Source organism: Geotrypetes seraphini, chromosome 7 (genome assembly GCF_902459505.1).
Source record: "Geotrypetes seraphini chromosome 7, aGeoSer1.1, whole genome shotgun sequence".
Lineage (NCBI taxonomy): Eukaryota > Metazoa > Chordata > Amphibia > Gymnophiona > Dermophiidae > Geotrypetes > Geotrypetes seraphini.
In genome coordinates, this window is record NC_047090.1 from 3,159,457 (window position 1) to 3,174,040 (window position 14,584).

A 14,584-nucleotide genomic window follows, 5' to 3' on the forward strand; every position below is an offset into this window, starting at 1 on the left:
TCTTGCTTGTATTGGGAGCCAGTGTGAATTGAAGTATGCCGTTGTGATGTGGTCATGTTTCCTCAGTGAGTAGTTAAGTCTCAGAGCTGTGTTTTGTACTGTTTGTAGTTGTTTTATCATAGCTGCGGGGCAGGGGAGACAGAGGATGTTGCAGTAGTCTAGAAGACCTAGGACTAGGACTGGACCACGAGCTGGAATTGTTTTCTGTCAAAGAATTTTCAAACTTGCCTTAGATTTCTCATGACTGCGAATGATTTCTGTATTGTTTTGTTGATTTGTGGCTGCATGGTACAGCCTCTGTCTAGCAACATTCCCAGAAGTTTTAGAGTGGGTTGAATGGGGTATGTGATTGAGTTTATTACTAGGTTTGTTATAGTTGGGATTTTGTTATTTTCGAGGAGAAGGAATTTTGTTGTGGCAGGATTCAGTTTCGGTTTGTGCTCTTTCATCCATGTTGCTACTGTTTCTAGTGTTCCGTGTTGTGTGTCTGTCATGCTTACCTTAATGTGGTATGCACCTACTGAGTTAAGCGCCTACCGTCAAATTTAATTCTTTTAAATCATTTTTTAATTGGTTTTTAAACAGTGCTTTTCAATTATCAGCGCTGATTAAGCCAATTAAAAAAACTGACCCCGCCTTTTACTAAGCCACAGTAGAGGCTTCTACTATGGCACGGGGCAATAAATGCTCCGACGTTCATAGGAATTCTTTGAGCGTCAGCATCATTGGAGCTTTTAACACTCCGGGCCAAGGTAGAAACCTCTACCATGGCTTAGTAAAAAAGGAGGGTGGGGGGAGTAAGTTAGGCATCTAGATTGACCAAGCATGTCGATCTAGGCCCTACAGTGTTCCCTCATTAAATCTGTGTTGCTCATTAGCATGTACTAATCATATTATGCTACCTGAATAATGCTTCCATTAGGTTGACCAGGTTACCCATTCCAGAAGGGAGATTTTTTCGGCCAGTCCTGGTTTTAAAATTACCAAAGCAATGTAGTATTTGTAGTCCATGAATCTAGCCACTGAAATCAGTGCTGGAGGTCCCATAATGCACCAGGATGAGGTTGACAGAAATCCATGACTGGCTAAAAAGTCTCCCTTCTGGAATCAGTAACCTGGTCACCCTAGCTTCCATGCCTATTCCCCTTCCCATGGCTCGCCCCCTTTGAAAAAAATATTTTTGAAAACTTAGTGCATAAGAAATAGGAAATCTTCACAAAATACATGAAAGTTTTTTTGGTTTTTTTTTACAGTAAGCATTTTCCCGCCTGTTAAGCACATTAGAGCTTAATGCCCTTGTATAAAAAGGTGTCTTAATCTTTTCACCAGGCTACATTAGTCAATGAGTTTGTGTAAGGTAAAAAGCTTGGCACAGTAGATTGGTTGTGGAGCTTAAGTGCTCTGATGACAAGGAAAACACTGCATAAAACTGAATAGCTTTGGGCAGGGCTGATATTTATGTTGGTAGAGTAATTACAGGAAAATCTGCACAAACAAGCTGGATTTGGCAAACAGCGGGTGGTTGTCCTTGGAAGATTTCTCCTTGTATTCATTTGCAGTGACTGTTACTTGTTCTGATCTCAGTGTACTACTGGTGTTTTTTTAGTAGACACGTTACTACATGATATTTCTAATCCCACAGCGTCCATCTGTCTCAACAGATGTGCACGGCACAACAGTGGTCACTCACAAATATATACTTGTACAGTTGAACATTGGGATGTTCAACTTAGCACCTCCAGTTAGGTGATTTAATTCACACTTGAGTACCAGTTCTATAAAGGTATCTGTGTCCCAAGATGCCTTCGCAGAATACTAGCATAAAGCCGAGTTGGCACACCTAAATTTAGGTGCAAGCATTTATGCCAGGCAATGGTGTAGCGAGAGTAGGAGGCGCCCAGGGCAGTGGGGCCAGCACACCCACCACGCAAGCAGCTTCCCTCCTCTGTACCTCATTAACTTTTCACCGGTGTAATCAGCATCTCCAACCTGCTGCCTGTGTTAATCACGGCTCTTCCTCTGATGTCACTTCCTGGTCCCACGACCAGGAAGTGATTTCAGAGGGAGAGCCGAGGTTAACACAGGCACCAGGTTGGTGATGCTGATTACACCGGCAAAGAGTTAACAAGGTACAGGGGTTGGAGAAGAGGAGAGATGCTGGTGCTCCCATGAATACAGCCTCTGGGGCGATACACCCCCGCCCCCCTTACTACGCCACTGATGCCAGTTTGGGATTAGGCAGAAGCACAGAGCAGACCAATGATGTCAAGAAAACTGTAATTTATTAGATAAACCAAACTGAGCATGTCCATGATTTGCCTCAGACTGCGTCAGGGGAAAATGCTATAAGGGGAAAAAAGAAATCACTCCCTCTTCTTTTGAGGCTAATCACTCTCTCACTTTCACAAAATCAAGCAGATTCAAAAGGCCAAGGTAGCATCTTTTCTATTACTGCATGGATTAGTAATGCTTGTCTCAAAAGAAGGGAGGAGTGATTTCTTTCCTCCCTCCCCCCCCCCCCATCTAGCATTTTCACCTGAAGCAGTCTGAGGGTGAAACGTGATCACATCTGGTTTGGCTTATCTAATAAATTGCAGTTTCCTTGATATCATTGGTCTGCTCTGTGTTTCTGTCTGTGAATATATTCGCACATCATTTTATACTTTTTTATATTTTTAACAGCTTTTTCATATTTTATAAATATTATAAATACTTAGCTTAGTATATATAGTTGATTTTTGGGAAGACTGGAATGTGTGTATTGGTGTTGCAATTTGGAACCAGTTTATGAATAGCCTGTGGTAATTAAGCTAATTTATAGAATAACAGCATTAAGATCCATGCCCCAAAATTTACACCAACTAAAATCGGGTGTAATTCCTAATGCCTAAATTAGACAAGATCTATAACACTACATACAAATTCTGGGAATGCCCCTGACCCCACCCATGATCATCTCATGGCCATGCCCCTTTTCAGATACAAAAATTTACGTAGGCATCCTTCTAGAATACCAGACACAAAGATGCACACCTAAATTCAAATTGTTGCCAATTATAGCCAATAATTGATAACGCTTTTCCTGCAGGTGCTTTTTCTGGCCAAGATAAAGTTTGTTTTGAAAATACAAAAGGATAAGCATTGTTGCAATTCCCACCTTAATCCCTCCCCCAGAAATACAGATGCATTTTTACCTGTACACAGGCTGGGCAATTTTCAAACAATTCACATCTAAGGAATATTCCTAAATCAGTGCCTTTGAAAATTAACTGGGCTGAGCATATGCATCTAAGTACTGTGACTGCGGAGGTGGAAACAGAGTGGAGGATTTCACTGTGAGGACCACAAATCAAGTCAAAAGCAGTAGAGGCTAAACCTAGATGTCATAAGAACATAAGAGCTGCCATACTGGGACAGACCGAAGGTCCATCAAGCCCAGTATCCTCTGTTTCCAACAGTGGCCAACCCAGGTCCCAAGTACCTGGCAGAAACCCAAAGAGTAGCAACATTCCATTGTGATGTCATAATGACTCATTCCACCAATGCCTAAGAGCTAAACTCATCAGTGATGTCACAATGACTTGATTGTCCTATTCTTGGCTCACATAAAAATTGCCACACTGGGACAGACCGAAGGCCCATCAAGCCCAGTATCCTCTGTTTCCAACAGTGGCCAACCCAGGTCCCAAGTACCCGGTTAGATTCCAGGTAGTAAAACAGATTTTATGCTGCTTATGCTAGGAATAAGCAGTGGATTTCCCCAAGTCATCTCAATAATGGCCTATGGATTTCACTTTTAGGAAATTATTCAAACCTTTCATCTCCACCACTTCCTGTGGGAGTGCATCCCAGGCATCTACCCCTCTCCCTGTGAAAAAAGTGCTTTCTGCTGTTATTCTTGAGTCAGCCCCTCTGCAATCTAAATTCAAGTTCTCTAGTCCTACCACCTTCCCTCCTCTGGAAGAGGTTTATTTTTAGATTAATACCTTTTGAATATCACTTTGTATGAATATATATTGCAAGTGTGCCCACTTAAACCTGTCATTTCAATACAATACAATGCAATTTTTATTTGTATACTGCAAATACCTCAAAAAAGTTCATAACGGTTAACATACAAAAAATTAAACAATATACAATGCAATAAAAACATCAAATAAGAATTGTGAATATTTTTTTACACATATTCCTTAAACAGATGAGTTTTCAGGGCCTTTTTAAAGTTCTTATAATCACTCTTTGAACTGATCTGATTTGGCAAAGTTCTCCAGAGTTTAGAAGCTTGATAACCTAGAGTGGAAGTAAACATTTTGGTATATTTTAATCCTCTTACCTCTGGAAATTGACAAGGATAGCACAGTCTCAGATCATATAATTTAGTGTCTAACTCTGAATAACACAACAGTGGAGGCATAGAAGATGGTTCCTCCCCTTAAAGCAGGGGTGTCAAACTCAATCACATAAGGGGCCAAAATCCAAAATATAGGCTAAGTCACGGGCCAAAGTTTTATTAAGATACTTAAGGGGTCCTTTTATTAAGGTACGCTAAATGTGCACCTTAATAAAAAGGCCCCTTAGTCTTAGTAGAAGTATAGTGTTACAACCTCTCCAACCCCACACCGGCTCTGTGATATAAACAAAATAAATAGAAAAAGACTTTTCCTCCCTCTTTTAGGTCCTAGTTCACGCCTGTTGTCTTAACACCAGCTCTGGCAGGATACACATTTCAAATCAGCCATATTGTAATCACAAAACAGAAAATATAATTATTTTTTCTACCTTTTGTTATCTGGTCATTATTCAAATAATAATAACTAATAATAATAACTTTATTTTTGTATACCGCAGTACCAGAATAGTTCAGAGCGGTTTACATGACAAGAGACTGTGCATCTACAGCGAAATTTACAAATAAGTCAATCAATCAATATAACTTAGCGAGTCGGGAGCAGGCAAGAAGGAGATAGAGAGGTTATAAACAAGTCAATCGGCGTGGCTTAGGAAGTCGGGTGCAGTTAGGTGGGAGGTATAGGTAGGGAGAAGGCAGGTAGGTGGGAGGTGCAGAAAGGTGGGAGGTACAAGTCATAGTTAAAAGTAGAGTTACAAGGAGGGCGGGAGTCAGAGATATTTGTCAAAGAGATAAGTTTTGATTGACTTCCTGAAAGTTTGGTAGGAGGGAGAATTAGAGATGAGAGTGGATAGACATTTGTTCCATTTGCATGCCAGGGATCTGTCGAGGAATCTCTTGTAGATGCAGCACTTCAGGGACGGGAAGGCAAACAAGTGGGCGTTACGTATGCGGGTGGGGCCCAGACGGACAAAGTGATCTGATAGGTAGATTGGGGACGAGCCTGTTAGGGTTTTGGTCATGTTGTGGTCCCAGGCTCTGGCTGTTTTCTGTATTTTTGTATGCTTTATTGGCTAATACATTAAAACCCATCTCAGACGGGAGCAAATACTGGCATTTAGAAAAGAAATGCCAGAGAACAGAAAGAAAAATAGTTTATGCTGTATCTGAACCCTACTTCCAGCACTCGGGCAGAGTTCTATCCCCATGAGAGGAATCACTCATTCCCTAAAAATAACCTTAACCTTACCAGCCTTTAGGATTGCCACTTTCCCCTTCCCGCTTAAATTTTCTTACCCTTACTGGCATAGGGGGACTCCGATGTGCCATCCTGAAGGCTCTCTAGGATCTGTCCTTTCCCAACATCGCTGTCTCCAACTAGCAAGAACTTGAGCGCGTCAGGTTGAACAACACAGGCCTCAGCCCCACCAACTTTTCCATCGCTTTCCGTTGCATTGTCCCGAACAGTATAAAGCAAAGACCCACCGCGCGCAGATACCTGCACTGACGCTTTTCTCGCGAGACTACGACTGCGAGATCAACCCCAGAATACAAAGCGTTGTCACATTGTGCTCTTTTCCTAAATGATATGAGCAAGATGTTGGCACTTGTACCTGTTGGCGGGCCAGCTTAAGTGAAAATGTGGAATTGTTCGGCGAGCCAAATTTTACTACACCGCAGGCCAGAGTTTGACAAGTCTGCCTTAAAGTGTTTTAAACACTGTACAAAATATTTTGAACTGAATCCTAGCTTCTATAGGGAACCAGTGCAGTTTTGATATATACTAAATCAAAATCCAAAGGCCCAGCCAAAAAACTTTATCCTGAGAGTTCTCAACACTACCCCCACTTATCCCAAGATATTGAAGCCCCAAGTTTTATAAAACAAAGTTTAGAAACAAACACTTCAGACCACTTTTACCAAAACAGTCAAAGTTTTTTTAATACATATTTCAAAACTTCAGAGGTGTCACTCAAAGCTCAACTATCCTCTCATTGCCAAGAGAACCAGATCCTTGGGGCATTTAGTTGATTCGGCACAATCCTAGACGAAGAAAAACTGCGTGATCCACACCAACACGGGTTCACCCAGGGTAGATCCTGCCAATCTAATCTGATTAGCTTTTTTGACTGGGTTACTAGACAACTGAACGCCGGAGAGTCACTGGACGTGGTATATTTGGACTTCAGTAAAGCATTTGATAGCGTCCCTCATCGAAGATTACTGAACAAGCTGAAATCGATAGGATTAGGAGACACTCTAACTACATGGGTTGGGGATTGGCTGAGCGGTAGACTTCAGAAGGTGGTGGTGAACGGTACCCCATCCGAAGCATCGGACGTGATCAATGGAGTGCCGCAGGGCTCAGTCCTGGGCCCGATTCTATTTAACTTATTCATAAGAGATATGACGCAAGGACTTAGAGGAAGGGTATCACTGTTCGCCGACGACACCAAACTTTGCAACATAGTAGGCAAAAGCTTATTACCTGATAATATGACACATGACCTACTGTTGCTGGAACAATGGTCAACTACTTGGCAGCTAGGCTTCAATGCTAAAAAATGCAAGATAATGCACCTGGATAAGAGAAACCCGGGTAGAACTTATGTACTAAATGGTGAGACCTTGGTTAGGACCACGGCGGAACGCGACCTAGGGGTGATCATTAGTGAGGACATGAAAGTTGCCAATCAAGTGGAGAAGGCTTCCTCCAGGGCAAGACAAATGATGGGGTGTATCCGCAGAGGTTTCGTCAGCAGGAGACCTGAAGTTATGATGCCGTTGTACAGAGCCATGGTGAGGCCTCACTTGGAGTACTGTGTTAAGTTTTGGAGACCACACTACCGAAAGGGCGTGCTGAGGATCGAGTCGGTTCAGCGAACGGCCACCAGGATGGTCTTGGGGCTCAAGGATCTCACGTATGAAGAAAGATTTAAAAAATTGCGGCTGTACTCACTTGAGGAAAGAAGAGAACGGGGAGATATGATTGAAACATATAAGTACATCACGGGACGCATCGAGTCAGAAGATGATATCTTCTGGCTCATTGGACCCTCGACCACCAGAGGGCATCCGCTGAAAATCAGGGGAGGGAAGTTTTATGGCGACTCCAGGAAGTACTTCTTCACCGAAAGAGTAGTGGATCATTGGAACAAACTCTCACTCCAGGTGATAAAGGCCAGCAGCGTGACGGATTTTAAGAGAAAATGGGATACTCACGTGGGATCTTTAAGGGAGTAAATTCAGGGGAGGGGATACTTGGAATGGGCAGACTTGGTGGGCTATAGCCCTTTTCTGCTGCTTTTTTCTATGTTTCTATGTTTGAAGGTGAAGAGAACGAGAGGGCACATGCTAAAGTTAGAAGGGAAAAGATTCCGTACAAATGTAAGGAAGTTCTTCTTCACCCAGAGAGTGGTAGAAATCTGGAACGCTCTTCCAGAGGCTGTTATAGGGGAAAGCACACTTTAGGGATTCAAGACAAGGTTGGATAAGTTTCTATTGGAACAGAACATATGCAAGTAAGGCTAGACCCCAATAGTCTTTGACCTAAGGGCCGCCAAGTAAGCCTTATGCTTTAACGGGGATGTACAGCTACCCAGCCTGAGGGTATAAACGTCACCGCCGAGCAGGGAAGCGTCTGCTGAGGTGGCCCGAGTGTGTGAGAGTAACAGCATTATATGCCAGGAAGAGAAGCGGCAGAGAGGGCCAGAAGCAAAATCTCGCTCCCTCAATGGAAAGGACAGGAAAGGGGAAGATGTTAAAAGGAGGACTAGGGCAGAAACTGTGGATCAAAAAATTGGAGCATGAGAGCCACAGAAGATGAAGCGGGTTTGTAACTGTTCAGGTATGTGCTCTGGTACTTCCATTTGGCTTGAGAGTATTAAATATTAGCTGTAATAATTTGTAGACTAAAGGCTGAGCGAGGCCCTGAAGGGGAAGAGGTGCCCTGTCTCGGTATATAGCAGCTTTCAAGCAAGGATGTTATGTAGATTAAATAGAGTAGCTGTTTAGAGGTGGTCCGAAGAGTAAAGAGAAAGGGAGAGCTCCTCAGAGGCAGGAGATGCCGGATTGGGGGGGGGGGAGTAGGAGAAGGGACAGATGTTGGAGCCAAATGAGGAAAGGAGAGAGAGATTCAGGGATGATGTAAGGGAGGGAGAGATGTCAGATTTGGGAGATGGATGAGAAGGACAGAGGGGCTACAAGGGGGACAGGGAGAGATAGACTAGGGAAGATGGAGGGAGCAGGAGAGAGAGAGATGGCCTTGGGGAATGACAGAGGGGACAGGAAAGGGAAAGATAGCAAAAGGGGTACAACATGGTCAGAGAGAGATGGTAGAGGGTGTGAAAGGAGGAAAGGGAGAGATGGAAATGGTAGGATCGCTGCTGCTTTGGGGCACTGAGGGAGAAGGGGTTGGTACGTCAGGACCGCTGCTGCCGCCTCGGGTAATTAATGGGGGTCCAGGAGGCAAGATGGAGGGCCATGAGTGGGGTCAGGGTATAGGTGGGGCTATTCTAGCACCCATTACTGTAACAAATGTAACGGGCTAAAATACTAGTCAATAAATAAAAAAATAAAAGAATTAGAAGTAACTAAATGAAACTTTGTCTTCAAAATAGCTGGCAATCTCATGAACAGTTGGAGTAGACGGGTCACAATCTATAGAAGGATCAGAAAATGAGAAATAATTTGAGACAATGCTCATGAGTCATTGGTACCCTAAAGAATCATTTTGGAATAATACATTTTCTAGCTAAAGCACTCTCTTATTTATATTCTTTAATACACTGTAAAATCTACTTCGTTCAGGGTCTACTTGAGGAATCAAACACATCTTCAATTAGACATAACAATTCTTTTGCTTTGCCAGGTGTTCCATGGACTCTGCACACTTGGTTTGAATCCTTGCGAGTTTCCTTCCAGCAACATAGAAGACCTCTGATCCAATGCTTGTTGAAAGAATTTAAAAGTATTCAAGAAGAGGAATATACCGAGGAGCTCATCACTCAAGGATTGCCCCTGATGTTTGAAATATTGAGGGCAAGTAAGGTACTGTGCTCTCTTTTCCTTATTCAGTTTGATACCAAGTTTCGTAGCTTTGCTGTATCAGTAAAAATATTTACATGGGTTTTTATTATGATGGATTTTTTTTTTTTTTTAAATCAAGGGCAGTCTTCTGGTGATGTTTAAATTTGGTTGTTTCTGTTTTAAGGTCTTGTTGGTCTCACCCCTGAATATTTAATTGATCTCTTTTCCTTTGCAACTAATAAACACAGAAGTTTGCACTTGAATCTCGTATTTCTGCCTGTTAAAGGTTGTAAACTTAAAAAAAATCATCAACACCTTTTGTCATACCAGGCGACATTATGGGGCAAGGATTTGGAACATTTGATCATGTCCTCCAATTCCGACGTGGAATTTAGAAGACATTTAGGGCTCCTTTTACAAAGGTGCGCTAGCATTTTTAGCACATGCACTGGATTAGCGTGTGCTGCAGCTCGCTCTAGCCGAAAAACTACCGCCTGCTCAAGAGGAGGCGGTAGCGGCTAGCGCACGCTATTCCACGCGTTAAGGCCCTAACACATCTTTGTAAAAGGAGTCTTTTTAAAGACATACTTGTTTTCTAAATATTTGGGTAATTAGTTTCAATTTAATTGGATATTGCAAATTTAGTAAACCACCTAGATCTTTACAGTCTTATTTTCTAATCATTTGGGAATTTCATTTTAATTTAATTGTACATCCTATCTTCTGTGAACCGCATAAAACTTCACGGTACTGCGGTATATAAGCTAATTGATATGTTATGTCTTCTGGATTAGAGCTGGACTATATGGGGGACACCCTTTCGGTGAAGAAGTACTTCCTAGCATCACCTTGAAATTTCCCTCCCCTGATTTTCAGCGAGTGTCCTCTGGTTATCGAGGGCCCTGTAAGACTGAAGATATCATCTTTCACCTCTATACGCCCCGTGATATATTTAAAGGTCTCAATCATGTCCCCCCTCTCTCTTCGCTCCTCCAGTGAGTACATCCGCAGTTTTTTTAACCTTTCTTCATACGTGAGATCCCTGAGCCCCAAGACCATCCTGGTAGCCATTCGTTGAACCGACTCAACTCTCAACACATCTTTCCAGTAGTGTGGTCTCCAGAATTGAACACAATACTCGAGATGAGGTCTCACCATGGATCTGTACAGTGGCATTATAACTTCAGGTTTTCTGCTGACAAAACCCCTACGGATGCAGCCCATCATTTGTCTTGCCTTGGACGAAGCCTTCTCCACATGATTGGCAGCCTTCATATCATTGCTAATGATCACTCCTAAATCTCGTTCCACCGTGGTCCTGGACAAGGTTTCACCATTTAGTGTGTATGTTCTGTGTGGATTTTTTTTTGCATAGGTGCATTACTTTACATTTTTTAGCATTGAAGCCTAACTGCCAAGTTGATGACCACTGTTCTAGCTGCCGTAGGTCCTGCGTCATAAAGTCAGGCACACTGCTTTTGTCTACTATGTTGCATAGTTTGGCGTCGTCGGCAAACAGTGATACCTTTCCTCTAAGCCCTTGGGTCAAATCTCCTATGAATAAATTGAATAGAATCGGCCCTAAGACGGAGCCCTGAGGTACTCCACTCGTCACTGCTGACGTTTTGGAGGAGATACCATTCACCATCACCCTCTGAAACCTACCATCTAGCCAATCCCTTACCCATTTAGTGAAAATATCCCCTAATCCCATTGATTTCAGTTTATTCAACAGCCTACGGTGTGGGACGCTAACAAAAGCTTTGCTGAAGTCCAAATATATCACGTCCAGGGACTCCCCGGCATCCAGATGACTGGTCACCCAGTCAAAGAAGTCAATCAGATTAGTTTGGCAGGACCTTCCCCTGGTAAATCCGTGTTGGTGTGGATCACGTAAATTTTCTTCGTCTAGAATTTTGTCAAGATTCTGTTTGATCAGTGTTTCCATGAGTTTGCACACTATGGATGTAAGACTCACCGGTCTGTAATTTTCTGTCTCTGTTCTGCAGCCCTTTTTGTGGAGTGGAATTACGTTAGCTGTTTTCCAGTCTAGTGGTACTTTTCCCGTGCGCATGGAAAGATTGAAGAGCACGGATAGTGGTTCAGCCAGAACTTCACTCAGCTCTCTGAGTACCCTGGGGTGTAGATTGTCTGGTCCCATGGCTTTGTCCACTTTGAGTCTTGAAAGTTCATGGTAGACGCTACTGGGTGTAAACTCGTAATCATGAAACAGGTCATTTTGGCTGTCTCTTATCTGTAGTTGTGGACCAGCTCCCGGTGCTTCACAGGTGAATACTGAGCAGAAGTATTCGTTTAGCAGTTCTGCCTTGGTAGTATCAGAATCTGCGTAGTTTCCATCTGATAGCCTAAGGCGTTCTATCCCATTTTTGTTTCTCTTCCTGTCGCTAATGTACCTGAAAAAGGATTTGTCCCCTTTTTTAATGTTCCGTGCTAGATCTTCCTCTGTTCGAAGTTTGGCTTCCCTAACTGCCTGTTTGACAGGCAGGGACAGGCCACAGATGTCAAGGCAGATGACTTTTTAAAATATGCAGTCACCTCAGAAATACCTACCTACCTACCTTCCTTTCTTTCTTTCTTTCCTTCCATCCTTCCTTCCTCGGGCCCAACAATTGTCCCTTTCTCCTTCCCTCCTTCCTATGTCCCCCTCAATGCCTTCCAGCCTTTGTCCTCTTTCTCTCCCCGTTGTCTTGTGATTTCCTTCTTTCTTTCGCTTTTCTTTCTTTCCTCAGGCCCAACAATTGTCCCTCCCTCCTTCCTTCCTATGTCCCCCTTAATGCCTTCTAGCCTTTGTCCTCTTCCCTCCCCCAACTCAGGCCAAACAATTGTCCCTTCCGCCCTCCCTCCTATGTTCCCTTCACTGCCTTCCAGCCTCTGTCCTCTTCCATACCTCCCCAAGCCAATGGCTGGCCCGGACCTTCTCGCTGATGTCAGAATTGACGTCGGGGGTAAGGCATCTGGGCCGGCGGCATGCAATCGCTGCACCCGCCTGGCCTATCCCTTCCTCTACTTTTTGCGGCAGTGAATGACCAGCAGCAGCAAGCGAGGGGCGGTCTAAATAAGGTAATGGGGAGGGAGGGGGGGATTTGAGTATTCACTCCATAAGACGCACCCTTTTTTCCACCCACTGTTTTTTGGGGAAAAAGTATGTCTTATGGAGCAAAAAATAGGGTAATTTGCATGCTATTGTGCTAAGCATCACCAATAAACAAAATTGCTTCCACTATGGTATTTTTTTACCATGGTGCCAGAGCTTTGTGCTTCTGACCCCGAGGCCCTGAAACTTGTGTTTTATGTTTAAGTTTGGAATAGAATTTGCCATCGCTCTACCATTAAATCGAATGCCAGAGTCAGCCTGAAACTCATACACCAGGGTGTTTAGGATTGTCTTCCATACTATCTGAAAAAAATGTTTGACGTTGTACATTCCGTCGCGGAAATTGAGTTCTGAGAATCGCAGGTTGTTGGACACAAAAAGAGAGAATAATACTCATTGTTTACGAACTAAGGGTTCCTGATTCTCTGTAGCCGGACCATCGATGTGGAATGCTTTGTCCAGAAAAGGGGATAGAGGGGTATAGATAAAAGATTACTGCACAGGTCCTGGACCTGATGGGCCGCCGCGTGAGCGGACTGCTGGGCGCGATGGACCTCAGGTCTGACCCAGTGGAGGCATTTCTTATGTTCTTATGTTTTTGTGGAAATCTTCTGCTTAAAGCCCATTTGTTTGTCCAAGCTTGCTTTAAGTGAATATAAAGCTTTACTGAGTTATGTTTTTATTCAAAAGCTGTGTACTAAATTGAGGAATGATGTTTAATTGATAATTGCTCAGACGTAGTCCTGCTGAAGACGTGTTGAGATAATATTATGATTTTGTATTTTCCTCTACCCGATATATGTCTTCTTGGAAAAGGTTCATTTTATTATGTATGGAAATTTGTGAGCCGCCTTGGATAAAGGCGGATTAAAAGTGTTTTAAATAAATAAATTTGTGGAGAAGGAGGCCGCCTTCCTTTGGATGAATGGACTTGATTTCAGCCTAACAAACTGTGCAACGGTGTGAGATTTTCTCCTCCTCCTTCACTTTCTAACTAAAGACCTGTATTCATATTTTGTTGTAGAATGAAGTGATAAGTCAGCAGCTGTCTGTCATTTTCGCTCAGTGCTATGGACCGTATCCTATCCCAAAGCTGACAGAGATCAAACGCAAACAGACTTCTCGTCTAGGTATGTACACCATTATAACAGACTCGGGGGAAACTTGCCATTTTGCTATTATTGCCTTTAATAGGGGCAATCATGTGTGGATTAAGTAAATGTTGAAATCACTTTTTGGCATTGTAGTGCATGCCCATGAACTTAGCATGTCTGGCCCTGCCTTTGATTACTAGACAGGCAGCAAATTAGGACAAATATATATCTAGTGTTCCCCTGGTCATTCACGGTCGGCGGTTCACAGTCCTGGTCATTCGCGGTATTTTCCGACCGCGAACTCCCGGCCAGGAGAGGACAGCTGGAGAGGCAGGAGAAAGCAGCCGGAGCGCCGGCGAGTGAAGGAAATCACTCGCTGTATGCTCCGACCACCTCTTCCTGTACTAAAGTCGGGCCTCACTAATCAGGAGCTGCTTTGATGAGCGAGGTCTTGCAATACAAGTACATATAGTATACACACATCACAACTGAGCCAATAGTTCTTCTTTCTCTCTCTGACACTGTAAGAGTGTAATGACTGTTCTAAACAAGCAAAGTCTTGCAATACGATTGCATACAGTATACACGCGTCACATCATCACAGCTGAGCTGATGGTTCTTCTCTCTGATGAGCGAGGTCTTGCAATACAAGTACATATAGTATTTTGTTAAAGTTTTTGGGTTGTGGAACGAATCGTCTGAGTTTCCATTATTTCTTATGGGGAAATTCGCTTTGATAATACGAGTGTTTTGGATTATAAGCATGTTTTCGGAACGAATTATGCTCGTAAACCAAGGTTTTGCTGTATATATTTTTAACACTGTTAGCTTAGCTATGAAAAGGCCATTTCTATAACTGGATGGATGCAGTTACATGCACCTTGGGCCTAATTCTAAATCAACTAAATTCTGCCCAAGCTGCCGGCTGCGTCTAGAAGGTCTCTGAGCATGCGCGGATGATATCATACCCATGCCAGCTTGGAGGCCCTGCAGACACAG

The 14,584-nt window shown here is 43.2% G+C and overlaps 1 protein-coding gene across 1 annotated transcript in view; it reads left to right on the forward strand.

Annotated features, from left to right (window-relative positions):
- The window catches only part of BTBD11 (BTB domain containing 11), a 352,073-nt gene that overhangs the window by 303,287 nt on the left and 34,202 nt on the right, over window positions 1-14,584 (forward strand). Inside the window, exons 11-12 of the mRNA XM_033953005.1 lie at window positions 9,219-9,397; window positions 13,516-13,621. Of these exons, the coding sequence (XP_033808896.1) occupies window positions 9,219-9,397; window positions 13,516-13,621 (285 nt within the window). The remainder of the gene's footprint in view (window positions 1-9,218; window positions 9,398-13,515; window positions 13,622-14,584) is intronic.